The 15,908-nt window shown below is 40.3% G+C and overlaps 1 protein-coding gene across 1 annotated transcript in view; it reads left to right on the forward strand.

Annotated features, from left to right (window-relative positions):
- The window catches only part of RYR3 (ryanodine receptor 3), a 566,641-nt gene that overhangs the window by 185,790 nt on the left and 364,943 nt on the right, over positions 1-15,908 (forward strand). Inside the window, exon 3 of the mRNA XM_063652550.1 lies at positions 3,437-3,544. Within this exon, the coding sequence (XP_063508620.1) occupies positions 3,437-3,544 (108 nt within the window). The remainder of the gene's footprint in view (positions 1-3,436; positions 3,545-15,908) is intronic.

Raw genomic sequence — 15,908 nt, forward strand, 5'->3', positions numbered from 1 at the left:
ACAAACCTCAATGCATCAAGAACGATATAAGCCAAAACAGACTGCAGTTAACAGTACAACGGAGAGGTGACGGTCTTCCTTTGTGTAATTAACTCCCCACCTCATTTCCCTGAGGGCTTGGCTAGTGTATGCTAGCACAGTGTGAAGTGAATGTTGTGGATTGCCAGATAGAGAAATGCTAAATGACTACAAAACAGGGGCAGCAGATTCCTACTAGCCAGGATTCAACAAGCCCCAGAAAAATATGCCATTATGTAGATTTATGGAGCGTGGAGGATATATAGACCTTGCCTCCTACTATTTTCCACATAGTGAGGCTAAGTGAATCCTAGTTCCTGGCTTATCCAGGGACCTGGCCTCTCAAGGTTTCCTGCAGGACATTTGGAAATGTAGTGCTTCTCTAGGCTCAGGACAGGGGTTGGGGAGCGTGATGAGGAGCAATTTCAGAACAGATGTCAACACAGCTCTTCTCTCCGTGCTGAGTATCATCAAACACTTGCCCCATGCCTGCCAGGTAGAGTGACTGAGGCCACAGGTTCCATAGCACAGACACAATGAGCTGGCCTCCTAGGGGACTCTCATGGCTGCAAACAAATTAGCTTTAATGGACGAGTGGCCTTTGCTCATTCTTCAGGAGTGTGGAGGTGGAAGTTCAGGCCAGTTTGGAGTTTAATTAAGGATGGCAGCTGGCATAGCAGGTCAGATGGCTCTGTGCTCCATTCATGTCACAAGTTTTTAGTTTTGTTTTTCTCCAGACATTCCAGTTGCTCTGTTCCCTCCCTTACCACTGCCCACACATTGTTTTGTGTGCTGTTGGAGTGGCAAGCTCTTATTTCCAAGTACAGAGAGTCCAGGCAGGGACCACACACCAGAGGTACAGAAACTAAGCTGCCAGGAAACTCTGTAAACTAGTGGAAGGTACAGTGCTCCCATTTGAGAGGCTTCCTCTCCATGCACACTATCGTCCTGTTTAAATATACCCATTCAAGCCAGTAATGAAATTGTGAGCACCTGGGGACTTTCAATACCTGGATTGAAAGGACAGCTATAATTATAGCATGCCTAGTGTCCCTATTATCTATTAGTGCTTCTCCTTCAAAATGGTTGATGGCAGAGACAAGGAGAGCTCCTGTCTCCTGTCTCAACAAACCAGACACAGGAAGGAAAGCAAGCTGACTTAGAATTACATGATGTCATGTAAGGGCAGAATCTCTAGCATTTGGAGCTATGAAGGTTTCTGTCTTAAAGAGAATAGACTGAATAGGTTTATTGTAAAAGTGGGCATGAATGTTGTGACCATTTAATTTGCCAAATTAAACTTTAAAGCAGACTTTAAAGGGCCAACCATAACTGCAGACATTCTTCAATGGGAAATCTCCAAATCATTCATTCTAATGAATTGGAAGAAACAAGCAAACTATGGCTTTTATGCTTCCTATTCTGGGAACATGAAATTCAGGTAGGCAGAGTGGTAGAAAAATCTCTCTAAAATCTCCTGAGATGGCATAACATTTTGGAAGACTAAGTTAGACAATATATGTTTATGGTATAAGGTCTTAAGGAAATGCTTTATCATATAATTGTATGCTACTTGTAATAATGCTGTATGTACTGTACAAACATTTCCTGGACATGAAGCTCTGCCCTGCATCACCAGCTGCCTGCTTGCTCCAGTCACATACAAATGAGTTAATTACCTGCTTTGGGAACAGACTCTGAAAACAAAGTGAGCAACACAAAATAAAGGCGGTAATCCTCCTCTGTTACAATCTCTTCTTAGTTAATGGTTTTAATAAAAAAGGATTGGGCAAATTCCTGTATTGCCAGAATTCTAAGACTAGGTTTTTAGGATTTCTCAGCATAGAGACCTTGAGTAGAAAAGTACTCACTCGAATCCTTAGTAGAAAAGTACTTGAAAATGTACGTCACCCAGAGCCAGTAGCCTTTGGAATAAGATTGTCCATTCCTGGCTTAAAACTTTAATAAAGGAAAATTGTAGGCAGATCCAGCAGGCCGATTATCTTATTTTTGAGAATACTGCAGTTGGGAGAGGAGGAAGAATAAACAAACACTTGGAAATTAAAGGGAACTTAAAGATGGGCAATTTCATTATTTTTATTTTAAAACTAAATGCTGAAGTTAGAGAGGTTGTTGGAGCCTTAGTAGCAGACTTGGTTTAGCTTTTAAAGTGGAGCTCCATGGAAACAGCTTTACTTGTTTTGAAGTGTTAGGCATGGCTGTCGGTAGCTTCTGGTCCTCGTTCCTCATTCCTGTTGTTCTCATGGTATTGATGTTCTGCCAATACCATGTAGGAAACAAAGGATTGGTACACAGGTGATCACAAGCTGTATTCTCAAGGAAAATGGTATGTCATTGAAATGGGATCGTAAAGTCCAGAAAGGCAGTGGTTTAGCTTTGTATTTCTTTGTATCTTTTCCAATATCAAGCACTGTAAATGAAATACTTGAATATTTGCTGATCTAAAATGTTCTCACAGTGAAGAAAAACTTTAATATTTTTATTAGTGGCAGGAACAGTGTAGGGTTAAGCGCATGGACTTTGGAGACAGACTGTCTGGATTTGTATCTGACTCAGCCAAATGTAACACTTGGGCAGGCGACCTAAACTCACTGTGCCTTCGTTTCCTTGGCTAGAAACTGGAATAGTAATAGTCCCTCTCTTACAGGGTGGTTGTGAAGATTAAATGAGTTAACCTATGCAAAGCCCTTAGAACAGTACCTGGCATAAAGTACTCAATAAATATTAGCTACTGTTAGTATGCAAAGAAGGCTATCTTTAACTGTTAAGAAATGTTCCAGAATAGGCATGAATGTCATGATGTTAACTGTTAACTGATTCTAATAAATTGGAATGATTGTTATAGGGATCATCAGTTCTTAAAGTTCTGGACATTCCTTTGATTATGCTATATTTATATAGCTCTTAACCCCCTCTATGGCCTCTTTTTATACTATATCTAGGTTTTCTTAACAAATAAATGGATTCTCTATTAGGGTCACTACTGTCTAGAGCCACATTATGGTCTGTCCACTGCCCTTTTACAGATTATTGTGGATGAGATCCCAGCAGCTTTCTTTCTCTGGTCTCACCCAGACATGGCTGTAGATCAGCCTTCCCTTCCTCTCCCTTCTTTGGCAAGGCTATGTCTGTGTTCTTCCATATGTACCACCAGCCTTCCCTCAAGTCAATCCTGACATGTTGGAAACTAGTCCCTTGATATATGAGGCTTTTCTTACCATTCTTTAGAAACCAGCTTAAAACCCATCTTGAACAGGAGAAAGCCACCTTTTTGCATTCCTATTCATCCATCCAACTGTCATTTTGATTCATAGGCTCTTTGCCCTTGAGATGTTGTTGCATGACTGATCTCTGACTGATATGAGTAGGTATCCTTATTCTGATTTTATTTCCACAGTACATTCCTCCAGATCTCTGCGTCTGCAATTTTGTGCTGGAACAGTCCCTATCTGTCAGAGCCCTGCAGGAAATGCTTGCCAACACAGGTGAAAATGGCGGCGAAGGGGTGAGTACCTGAATTGTGTCCTAGGTTGGGATTGGGGTGCACCACATCCCCAAAATACATTCTACATTTCATCCAACTTTGAACTGAAAAATTTTAGGACTGTTGAGATGATTCATATGGAGATAGTAAATCTTTCTCCCTGAGTTGAGTTGGTGTTATTCAGCAACCCTACTTCTGCTTCCTTTGAGTTAATCAGCTTCCACCAGAAAATGGACCACCACTAATGCTGTATGAGCAAGGCATAGAATGCTAAGCCTACTCCCCTCTCTTATCCCAGAATTCACCAGTGAATGTGGAGAGGCTGAGAGGGTCTTGAGATTGAGCGTGCCTGTGAGGCAGTTTCTTTTTCCTTGGAAAAACCTCACTGGGGAGTTATGACTGCTCCAATGGAGCACAACCAAGTTACAACAGTTCAAACATGATTTCCTGCAGAATTATGAGTCTTTGACATATGTCCAGAACTTGATGGTTTCACTGACGATGAGCAAGTACAGAATTGTCTTGAGTTTCCATTGTCAGTAAAATGATCCTTATAACTAAGAGACAAGCTCCATATTGCCTATGTCGGAAGGCTTTTGGGCAAGACTTTGGCCAGATATTTCAAAATAATTTTTGACTCTTCCCTTTCCTAATGACTCACATTCATTTTTATATATTTATCATCAAATACTTTAATTCTACTGCCTGAATATCTCAAATTCAACCATTTCTCTCCACCATCCTCACTCCCCCATACTCCATTAGATGACTGTCCTCTACCTTTTGGTTATGGCAACAGTCTATTAATTGCTTTGATTCCTCCTATACTTACCCCCTCCTCCCATTTTTCCACTCAGCAGTTCTTTCCAAAATGCAAATAAAATTATTACAGTTGCCTGTTCTAAAATCCTTTGTCTTCCCATTATTTTGAGATAAATTCCAAATTCCTAAACATGGCTTAGAGCCCTTTAGGAGTTGGTGAGCCCTGTTCACCTTTCCTGCCCCATCTCTCACCACATCCCACCAAGTACTCAGTGTCCCAGCGACATCGAATTCCTCTCTCTGCCTCAAACATGCCAGTTCTCTTTTGCTTCTGATGCTGCATATCAGCTATTCGCTCCACATGGAACAGCTTCCCTCCTCCTCTCTCACTTCCCTTATGTAATCCCCATGTATCCTTCAAGGAACCAGTTTAGTTATTAGATCAGTTGAGAAGCCTCTGCTGACCCCACAAGTCTGTTGCTGGGACATTAGGTACTTTTTCTGTCATAGCTCTTATCACTCTGTACTGTCGTTGCAAGTCTTTCTTTGCTTCTCTACTGGAGAGTACACTGTCTGTGGGTAGAAACTGTTTGCAGTTACCTAGTAGCACAGTTTGTTCTCACTTGAAGTTGTACATAATATGGACATGTCTCATTTGTAGTAGAAGAGACAATTGACCATAGAATCAAGAGAATCGATGTTTACATTTCGGCCATCCTCCAGCCCTTAATGTGATCTTGGGTACATCTAATCTGTTGGGGCCACAGTGTTCTGTGAATTAGATCTCTAAGACCCTTAATACCAAATATTTGTGTTTTTTCACTCTTTTGATTTATAGCAGTATGCTTTAATAAGACAACTGAGAATAGTTTGCTTTGTGCCTTAGATCATTAACACAGGTGAGATTTTTGTTCATTTAATGTTCGCCTCAGTCTGGGTTCACTTCCCCTTTCCTTGCATTGACCTCAGCATCTTATATCTTCCACATGCTCTCAAACACTTCAGTTTAGGGAAACTTTGTTGTTGAGACGGAGTCTCGCTCTGTCGCCCAGGCTGGAGTGCAGTGGTAAAATCTCTGCTCACTGCAAGCTCCGCCTCCCGGGTTCACACCATTCTCCTGCCTCAGCCTCCCGAGTAGCTGGGACTACAGGCGCCCGCCACTATGCCTGGCTAATTTTTTTGTATTTTTAATAGAGATGGGGTTTCGCCATGTTAGCCAGGATGGTCTTGATCTCCTGACCTCGTGATCCGCACACCTCAGCCTCCCAAAGTGCTGGGATTACAGGTGTGAGCCACCACGCCCGGCCGGGAAACTTTTTTTTAACTGATCACTCTTCTTACAGAAATCTTTGCTGAGGAAGACCTAGTTGATTTTAAATATCACCACTTTCAGTATCAAACAAGATCTTCTAGACCCAGCCTACCATGGTCTCAGGATAGAAATTAAGAAGGCAAAGAGATACTGTGTTAATTGGAGAATTATTTCTTGGTTAATCTCTTATCCTGTTTTGTTTTAAAAGTATATTTCAAATGACTTCTTTTTCTTTATCATTTAGCTTGAGTGGTTCAGGGTCCTATAGATGAGAAAGTAAATTCAAAAGTTCTGGTTCTTCCTTGTTGCAAAGAACTTAATAGTCTTAACTTGGTTTGTCTTAAGAGGAATAAGTAATCATTCATGTACCAAGTAGAATGGAAGGGCGCACTTTAATAAAATTGAGCTCTTCATTTTAGAATATATGAATAAGACCTACCTTAATTACCAGGCATGTTATAGCAGAAGTTTGTTTAATATAATTATATATTTCAGAAGCCATTTATAAGTTACAACATGTAGAAACCAATGCATTAAATCTTATTTGAATAATCTACTCTTCTTTAAAAACTCACGTTCAAAATAAATGATCCATGACATTTTTGTTAATATCTATAGAATCATCATCATCATCATGTTGAGTCAGACTCTGAAATTTTCCATATTGCCTTTTGTTCTATTTTTGCCAAAGAGAAGAGAGACCTAATAGTTATTTCCCATCTTGACACATTTATCACTATTATAAGGAGTAGTGTTCACTGGAGATCTCAGAGAAAAGGGACTTGAGAAGAGAGATGGAACACAGATGGGAAGGTACTTTTTTCAAGTCATATTATTTTACTGTGCATTGATTACTCCATGAAATAGTTACCTGAACAGCAGCTTCAGGTACTAGAACCCTCTTGGAACTTTCTCACAATTCCGTCTGGGCTCTTAGTCTTTCGTATGAAAAATACAAGTTTTATATCATCTCTTGAGTCTGATTCTTTTGCTTTTCTGAAGTAATTACTGTGCACATTTACTATTGGTATTTAATTTGATTTTAGCAGATAATATTCAGCAGGGAAGAAAAAGAGGAAAAATAAGGAAGTGAGTTAACATGACAGAGCAGAATGATTCTCTGGAGAGCCTGGGGATGTTTGAGTGGAATGGAGCCTTCTTTGCATGCCACTCCATTCTGTTTGGAAATAGCCATTTTCTGCTCTTAAATAGATATTGCTTTCACTAATGATCATGACTGCCACCAAATGGGAAGCTTTGAAGAGTATAATTTTTCCTTCTAGTCAAAAATTGGTCCTGGTGTACTGTGTCTGTTCACTGCTGTGTAGCAACTGGACACTTTTAAAAATGACTTCAGCTGTTTGTTTACTCATGTGTTGAGTGTACAGAAGTCTTTTTGCAAAGATTTACAATTCTGCAGCAATTTCTCTTGCTAACAAAACAAAAGTGCCCTAATTTAACAGCAAAGAGGTTTCTTTATTATTTAAATGTCCTTAGCTGCAGCCAGTAGCACATGGAAGCCAGCTTCATATTGAGAAGGAGAATCAGTGATGAGGAGGACCTGGAGCAGAGAACATTTTGTGCCTCTCAGAGTCTGCCCTATCTCAGCTCCTCCTTGGATCACTTCACCTCTGATCTAATCCTATGTAATTTTATTCTGGGGAAAATTACCAAGGGATAGATGCTTGGCACTGTGGCCAATTTTATGGCTACAGTTTGAAGTAAAATTCCGGCAATCAGATATTAGAGTATTTTCACATTTTCAATTGATTAGACCTATAGTGTCTACCAACCTTCAGCAGAACATGGAGCCGAAAGAGATGTCCCCAACTCCCTCCAAACCCTCAATCCCCATCATCCTACAGAAATGACTTTAAAGTGAGAGCAGACAGCATTTGTGATGAAAAAAATGCTCAGTCTTCAGTGTCAGGCAGATGTGTTTTCAGTCCAGCCTATATTGGACCAGGTGTCCTCTGGGGCAAATTATTTCTCCTTTCTGTACCTTACTTTCTACATCTTCAAGATGCAATCTATCTCATAGGACTGGGTGAGAACTAAATGAGATCAGTGCCTACAACTGCCTGTGAGTTTGAAAATAAAAGTATTGGTTCCTCTGTTCATCCCTGGTCCACATCCTCCTGTTACACGGATCCTTCAGGAATATTCAAACTTCCTCAAAGGAAGGAGAGTCGTGTGCTACACAGCTAGGTGCATGTTAAACTTAACTCCAAATGGGTTCTGACATGAACTGGCATAATGCTTCTAGGAATGAAAGGCCTTGGTTAACACAATTACCAGCTGCACTCCTTCCAATAAGGGCTCCGGTTTTCCCTAAAAGTTGACTTCATCAATGTCAGATCTTTACAACTACAAAGAGAGATGAAATATAAATATAAAATGAATTATATAAATGGTATATATAAAAATATAAAACTAATCGTATAGTTTCCATGTGAACATGACACTTTATCTATGTCCAGAACACATAAGATTATGCCTGACTTTGGATGCTAAAGTATCTGGTATGCTAATACACAAGCAGCCTTTTAACCTTGATGGGGCTGGGTGTGGTGGCTCACACCTGTAATCCCAGCACTTTGGGAGGCTGAGGCGGGTGGAACACAAGGTCAGGAGATCGAGACCATCCTGGCTAACACAGTGAAACCCCATCTCTACTAAAAATACAAAAAAATTAGCCGGGCATGGTGGCAGGCGCCTGTAGTCCCAGCTACTCGGGAGGCTGAGGCAGGAGAACGGTGTGAACCTGGGAGGTGGAGCTTGCAGTGAGCTGAGATTGCACCACTGCACTCCAGACTGGGCGACAGAGCAAGTCTCCATCTCAAAACACAACAAAACAAAAAACCTTGATTGGGAAATGTAACCTGGAAAGATATTATTTCTGCAAGAACCTTTATAACAGATGTCCTCACTGAGAAGTTCTTCATTTCCCTGTATTACTTGTGTGATTTGATAGTCCCATGAACTCTGAAATGAGCTTTTGGCTCCTTTGATTTATTCTTGTCTTTACAGTAGGGAATACCAGACACAGCATGGTTGCTAGTGAAATGGTGTGGCACATTTGTCATATGTTACTGCTTCCTGAAGATGACATGCCTGTGACTGCTAGGGGTTGTCTCCTGGTATCATGTGACCTTGTAAACGGCCAGTGAAGCGTAAACATACATTATGCTATATTCATGTAAAGGTCCTTACAGTGCATGTCATGAGATATGTGAGATATTTACCTTGCGGCCAAGTTCAGGACATTCATTCATCTCATATAAACTCACAAAAAAATTAGTGATAGGTGGCAACATCATTAAAAAAGAATTGGCTAACAATGCATCTGCCCTGACACTGCTAGCTGATAAATATATCAAAACAAACACTGATGAAGGGAATTATTAGAAGCCCCTTGTTTAAAGTCTGAACTGTGGCTGTGCCAAGATTTAGACATGTTGTGCAAACTCCTCTAGAATGAAGAGGGCTAATAGGATCCTTACTTCTTTCTTCCTGGGTTCCTGTGTGCCTGCCAACATTTTTATATCATGGAAGAAAAGGGGAACCACCACCATCCAGATTTAGCATCTCACTCTGAGGTTTTTATCTTTCCTTTATAACTGTTAGAAAAAAATTAGTAATAGGATTTATTTTGTATGTATGTGAGGAGGAAACATGACTGATGGAGGAACTGCGTCCATAACTCTAAACCTCATCCCCATTTACATGTTTTAATATTACATTTTAAAAAATATATAATTTAATGAGTCAAATCTAACAAGCGTTGATTACACTTTAGGGAGAGTTCATAAGATTTCCTTTTTAAGTCACTCATGCTTATATTGTGATGTAAGTCCTAGGTCTTGCCCATATATGTGTCAAGTCCCTACAGCCAGAATAGCCATGCTAGGTGTTGAAAGCCTGAATTTCCTTTGTACTTGTTGGTAAAAAGCCACTGCCTCAAGCTGTCCAAGAACATCCTTGGTGCCCTCGCTCAGGACCTCCCCACCCCAGTGCCGATGACTTTCAGGCTGCTAGCCTTTGGGGACACTCCCCCTCCCTACACCTGATTTGTAAGAACAGGATATCACATCATTAAATTTTTAATTGCTTGACTTGACTCTGCTTTTGCCTTGGAGAGGGAGAAAAATAACATTCTGGTTTCAGATGCTGTTCTTTCCCTTTTTAAATCTATGGCTGACCATCCACACCTGCTGCAAAAATAATGTTTTTTTTATACTCGCAAAATAACAAATCGACTTGGCAAAATTGCTCTCACGTGCAAAAGCTTGTTGAAACCTACTCTTTAAAAGCTGCCCTGTGTTAGAGTTCATTTTACAGATGTACTCGTGGCAGGCAGCCTGTTTCGATGACAAAGCTGGGTGTTTGGAGGTTTAGATTTGGTCTTAACAATGCCACCAACTGGAAATTTAACTTCAAGCAAATCTCTTACCAGCTGGGCTTTAGGTTCCCCACCTCTATATGACATCACTTAGATGCAAAGGCCTTTCCTCAGGTCTGTAATGGTTGCAATGTACCAAGTTAAAATGGAAAAGTGTCATCACGTCACTTCCTGTGGTGTGTCCTGTGGGCTGTAGCCCATCACCGATTAGCTGTGGAAATGTTCCCCTTTTTGTATTAACCATTACTTGAGACCTTGGCTCCCATTTATTTAGATAGAATGAATAAATGTATTTATTCTCTTTCTTCTTTGCTATGGACAAGGAGAATTTTACAAAATCCATCCAGGACAGCAACCCTAAAGCACTAAGCATTGAGTACATAATTTTAATTTTTTTTTTTTTGAGACAAGGTTCTCCTGTAAATTTTCTTGTGGAATTTTAGGGGACATATCGTGTATATTTGACAGGTTTTCTTTCCACAAAGAGCGAGGAATTATTTTGATAAATTAAATATTGTTATAAATGAGAGGCCTCCAAACTAAAGTTTCAGTGTGTTTTTTTCCACAGACCAAATTGTCATTAACCATGTACATCCTCTTCCCCCTTTCCTTTCCCCTCCTTACTGTCCTTTGTCATGTTATGCTATGATTTTAGGATTTTATGCTGATATAATAGATTTTAATGTTTCCCTGATAAGCTGATATTTATGAAGATATGTGCGAATAACTCACATTTCATTTTTGGACTGGCCTTTTGATGACATGATTTTTAGTTAAAATATGCCATTCGAAGACCTTCATGGTAAGAAAGCACCTTTCTTGGTCTAAGCAAAATCTGATTGATTAATTGATCGCAATTCTGTGAGAAATTCCAAATTGCCTGATGTAGGTATTGACCATTTTTCTTGGGTGGATTTTCTTATTTAAATGTAGTTATAAAAAAGTGATACAGCTGACTTAGGCGACAACACATTGCTTGCTTATAGTTTGTTGATGACATCAGCACTGTACTAAAGAAAAACAGGAAAAACAAACTTTTACATTTGATGCTCTTTCAAACCTCTAAGATAACAAAATATTTACCAGGTAGGAAATCCACCCTCTTTTTTCTCTTTTTTTTTTTTTTTAAAACTCTTTAGTAAGCATCAGTAGACTCCTCAAATAAGTTGAAAGCTTTCAGCAAAACCTGCGCACGCTAAAATACCGATTTACTGTTTTGTTTTTGATTTTGCTAGCTCAGTGATCTCTCGGAATGGGTATGTTATTCACTCCTTCAATATACATGTACTTTGCATGGACAACTGACTTCAAGCTGTATTTGTCATGAACTGGGCCTTTCACTTGTGAGTGTTCAGGGCAGTTTCCATTCTTTGTGTCTCTGCAATTAAAAAAAAAAAAAAGAAACCACTAGTGCACCTCACCCTTCAGTGTTGTGAAATTAGAGGTGGCTGCACACTTAGAAATTCGTCGCCAGGCAGTTTGTTTTACCACTGCTCTCCAATTAGAATGACTTGCCTGTGGACTCATTTTTTATTTCTTCAAAACATTGCAAGTTGTTTTCTTTTTAATTTTTAATTTTTTAATTTTTTTGAGACGGAGTCTTGCTCTGTCGCCCAGGCTGGAGTGCAGTGGCGCCATCTCAGCTCACTGCAAGCTCCGCCTCCCGAGTTCACGCCATTCTCCTGCCTCAGCCTCCCGAGTACTTGGGACTACAGGCGCCCGCCACCACGCCCGGCTAATTTTTTGTATTTTTAGTAGAGACGGGGTTTCACCGTGTTAGCCAGGATGGTCTGGATCTCCTGACCTCATGATCTGCCCGACTCGGCCTTCCAAAGTGCTGGGATTACAGGCGTGAGCCACCGTGCCCGGCCGCAAGTTGTTTTTAAAGCCTCTCTTGTTTGCTCTGAATATGGTCTAGACGGCCTGTGATCATAGGTTCAATCTGGTGAGATGACACAAGTGTGTAGCTTTGCCTTCATCTCAGCTTCTCGATGCTTCAGACCTCTTCCAGTGCTATTATGCAACTCCAGCTCTGCTATTCCATGAGGCTGGAATTCATGATAAAAATGGAAAAAGCTAGTTTGATATTTTCTTTCTCCTGCCATATCTCCAAAGTGAACCAGCAGAAGAATTAAATGTGAACTTCAACAATTAAGAATAACCATTCAGGTTAACTAGCTTTTTACATTTCTTCATATGCTGAGTAGAAGCCTTTTCAAGTGAAAGAACCCACAGAATGAATTTTTAAAGCTCCAGACTCTCTCAAATCCCCCCATTTATTGAATATAGTGCTTCAGCTTTAGTGTGACTGTCTTTTCTTTGGTGAAATGGGCGTGTTGTGAAGTCGGCACCTCATGTTTAAGATCAATATGCCTGTCTGATCCTGGTGGTGTTTTTGCAAATGTGTTAACATTTAGCTTTGCTAATGTTACACAAACTAGAATTCTGTTCATCCTTGCTGTGGACATTGGAATGCTCTGTTGAAATAATCTTGTCATGATGGTATCTGTCATCTAGAAAGCCTGAGCTTCTTCTCCATGGCTGGACTAAATATATTTGTTGTTGGTGGTGGTTGTTTCTATATTTTAATTGCAAAAAAATTTAAACATCTTCATTAAAGTTTCTTAGAGGCATGAGGAGGGATTGGGGGTGTCTAAGCTTTCTCCAGGACACAATCTGTAGGTAAATAGTTTATTATTCAGGGAGATGTTTTGATAAGAGATTTTGCTGAGAGTTTTGAGAAAAATAACTGTTTCATGGGGGACAGGAGCAGAGATGGGTTGTGAAAATGAATTTCAGCTGCACTTCTGGCAACATGTTTTAATCCTTAATTGTACAATATTTGAATTTTGGGGAAATCTTTTAAGAAACCTGCTTACTTTTTGAAAATAAAGCACATTTGCAATTTTTTAAATCCTAGGAGAATAGAAACTCTTCAGTTTATTTATTAGACTTTTCCTTTGATCATGTAATTCACTTTTTAATAAATACCTGAGTTTCAATTATATATTTGTAGTAAGAATTGAATGAACTAGAGCAAACTCCAATTTATTTCCATTTCATTGAAGTTTAATAAGAGCACAATCTGGATATTCCGGCAAAGAAAAGTTAACTTGGTGCTAGAGAAACCCTGATCTCAGCTGGCATTTTCATCCTTACTTGAGTAAAAACCTGTGACCAACACTCCATTCCTATGATTGCCACTATCTGGTTTTAGAATGGAAGGAGCTAAAATGATGACGTGGAATTGGTGGAAAGAAAGTGGGAATAAGATCAAATATATTTAGGCGAACCATGGTGTAAAAATTGCTTCTGCTCTGCAGAGGGCTGAAGTGGTTACCCGCAAAGTGAGAGGAAAGCTGAAGGCAGAATGCTTCTGCCTAGAGTTTCCACCTGTGGGTACTGCACGTACTTGGGCTTGTAGTGAGGTGGGAGATGGGGAAAGGGCTGAGCCTTGTTTCTGAGTTCCATGATGTTGCTCTGGTGTGAGGGAGGAAAGTGCTGGACTAGGCAGGGGGTGGACATTCTAGCCTTGGTATTCCCACTCTCTGGTCCTTGCTGTCCCACCTGCAAAACATGGACTCTGAACTAAATGAGTGGCTCCTAAACATCTATCCCAGGATCAGTGTCTACCCATGACGAAGGATTCATAAGTCATCAGGAAAATGGGAAAAACTGTTTTTTAGTACCTTTCCTATTTTGATGATCAGTTTCATTCCTGTGGTTGAAATTGTACTGGTTCTTGAACTTGTTCTGTAAGGCCTATTCTTGCCTACAGCTCACGCATTCCATGTACTAAGTAGTTTTGCCCAAATATCAGATAGGTGTTTTGGTTTAAAAAATGCCTTAAAAAATGTTCTTACTGAAACCTGGGTAGTCAATTCCCTTGTTGGTTGTGCTTATTCACCTCTTTCTTTGTGGATAACTACCTCTGTGATTGAAGAGGAAAGGCACTTGATTTTAGAGTTTTTAGGCATCAGTTGCCCCTCCTTTTGTTTTTGTTCGAGAGAGAAACATGCATTGGCACCAGCACTGATAAGAATCACCTGGTGCCATCCTATTAAGGATGTGCAGCTGGAGGCTTGGTGCTCCAGACCCCGTTTCTCTGCTGCTCATCTGCCTTGAAAAGGTGGTAGGCAGGAGAACTGGGATGTTGTTCCAAAAGAATGAATTGAGCGCTGGCCCGGTGTAAATGAGGCCCGCACCACGGAGGTTTCTTCTAAGGAACAGCCTTTGGGAGTTTGCTTTTAAAGGCCCTTCTCTCTGCTGACTCCCGAGTCCTGCTTTCTGGGTGGGGCCAGAGGTGAAAATTATTCATGGCGGGAACCATTCCTTAAAATACTCATTTTCATGTCTTCGATGAGCTATTTGAAAGGTAAGTTGAATGCATTACTTTTTTTTTTTCCTTTATATCTTCATAGTTTAGTTTCTAAAGTTATGACTTGGTTTTAGGAATTTTCAGAATTACTGCTGCTAGGGTATAAAAATCTCCAGTTATTGGCCAGATGCGGTGGCTCATGCCCGTAATCCCAGTACTTTGGGAGGCTGAGATGGGCAGATCACAAGGTCAGGAGATCCAGACCATCCTGGTTAACACAGTGAAACCCCATCTCTACTAAAAATACAAAAAAATTAGCCGGGCGTAGTGGCGGGCGCCTGTAGTCCCAAGTACTCGGGAGGCTGAGGCAGGAGAATGGCGTGAACTCGGGAGGCGGAGCTTGCAGTGAGCCGAGATGGCGCCGCTGCACTGCAGCCTGGGTGACAGAGCAAGACTCCGTCTCAAAAAAAATCTCCAGTTATTTTAAACAATTTTTTAATTGATACATAATGTACCTAGTTTCAGAATACATGTGATAATTTAATACAGTCATGTAATTTATAAAGACCAAATCAGTGAAAATCTCCAGAATTTGTTTTTGATGGGTACAAATAACTGAGCTGTAATGACTGAGGCATCATGAGTCGATGAAATAGAGCTATGGAGCTGATTCTGTAAAACCTCACCTCCACAATGATACTGTCTAAACCATAGAAGCCACAATTAATTCTCTGACCTCAGGCAGCTGACCCAGGTCACCAGGAGAATGAGCAACTGCTGTTCCCAGGCAACCACTTTGATGGTGCAGGGCAGGTAGAGCAATAGGGATACACAAATCCGTGCTTTATTAGCTATGCAGATTTCACTGAAAGTCAGTGGGAGAAACCGTAGGTCTGTCTGCAGCCTTCTCAAGCTCTCTCAATAATATAGTCTCTACCTGTTGTATATGGAACGCCAATTCCTCTTCTCATAACTTCAGTCTTTCCTATGGCACAAATCCCTTCTGAACTTCTTACTATGTCTTTCCCCGAGTGGAGCTACCTAGGCCTCTGCTAACACTATTTATTGCATTTGCAGTTTCTTGTGAGATTTTATTAAAATGAGCTGTTCCCAGGGTAACCAGGAATGGTAAGTTCACTGGGCTGAACCCCGGTCCAAATAGATCCAATTCAAACTGGTTTATTGTTTCACCTTGGGTTTTTGGCTTGCAGGAATATAAAACATTCTTCAGTTCTGCCAGTCTCTTTCCCCATTTGTCTGTCTATAAAAACTCATCAATGTACACTTTTTTCTAAATATATTAACTTCATTTTAATGCTATTAACCTTAGTATTTTGTGTGTGTGTGTGTGTGTGTGTGCATAATAGATGTCACTTTGCACTTCCTCACATTTACACTTATCTTTCCAAACATATATCCCAGTATAAAAGCAATTTCTAGGGTGCCTGTCCTTTGGACTTCACTTCTTTTTCCCACATGGTATACCTTGTTACTAAGATAAAATTCTAACAGAAAAAAAGCCTTTATTATTATGATTTTTTGTATTAAGCTATGTTTAAAAATTGGTTGCTTCAATCCCTTTTTCTGAAGA

Source organism: Pongo pygmaeus, chromosome 16 (assembly GCF_028885625.2).
Source record: "Pongo pygmaeus isolate AG05252 chromosome 16, NHGRI_mPonPyg2-v2.0_pri, whole genome shotgun sequence".
In the NCBI taxonomy this organism is placed as follows: Eukaryota; Metazoa; Chordata; class Mammalia; order Primates; family Hominidae; genus Pongo; species Pongo pygmaeus.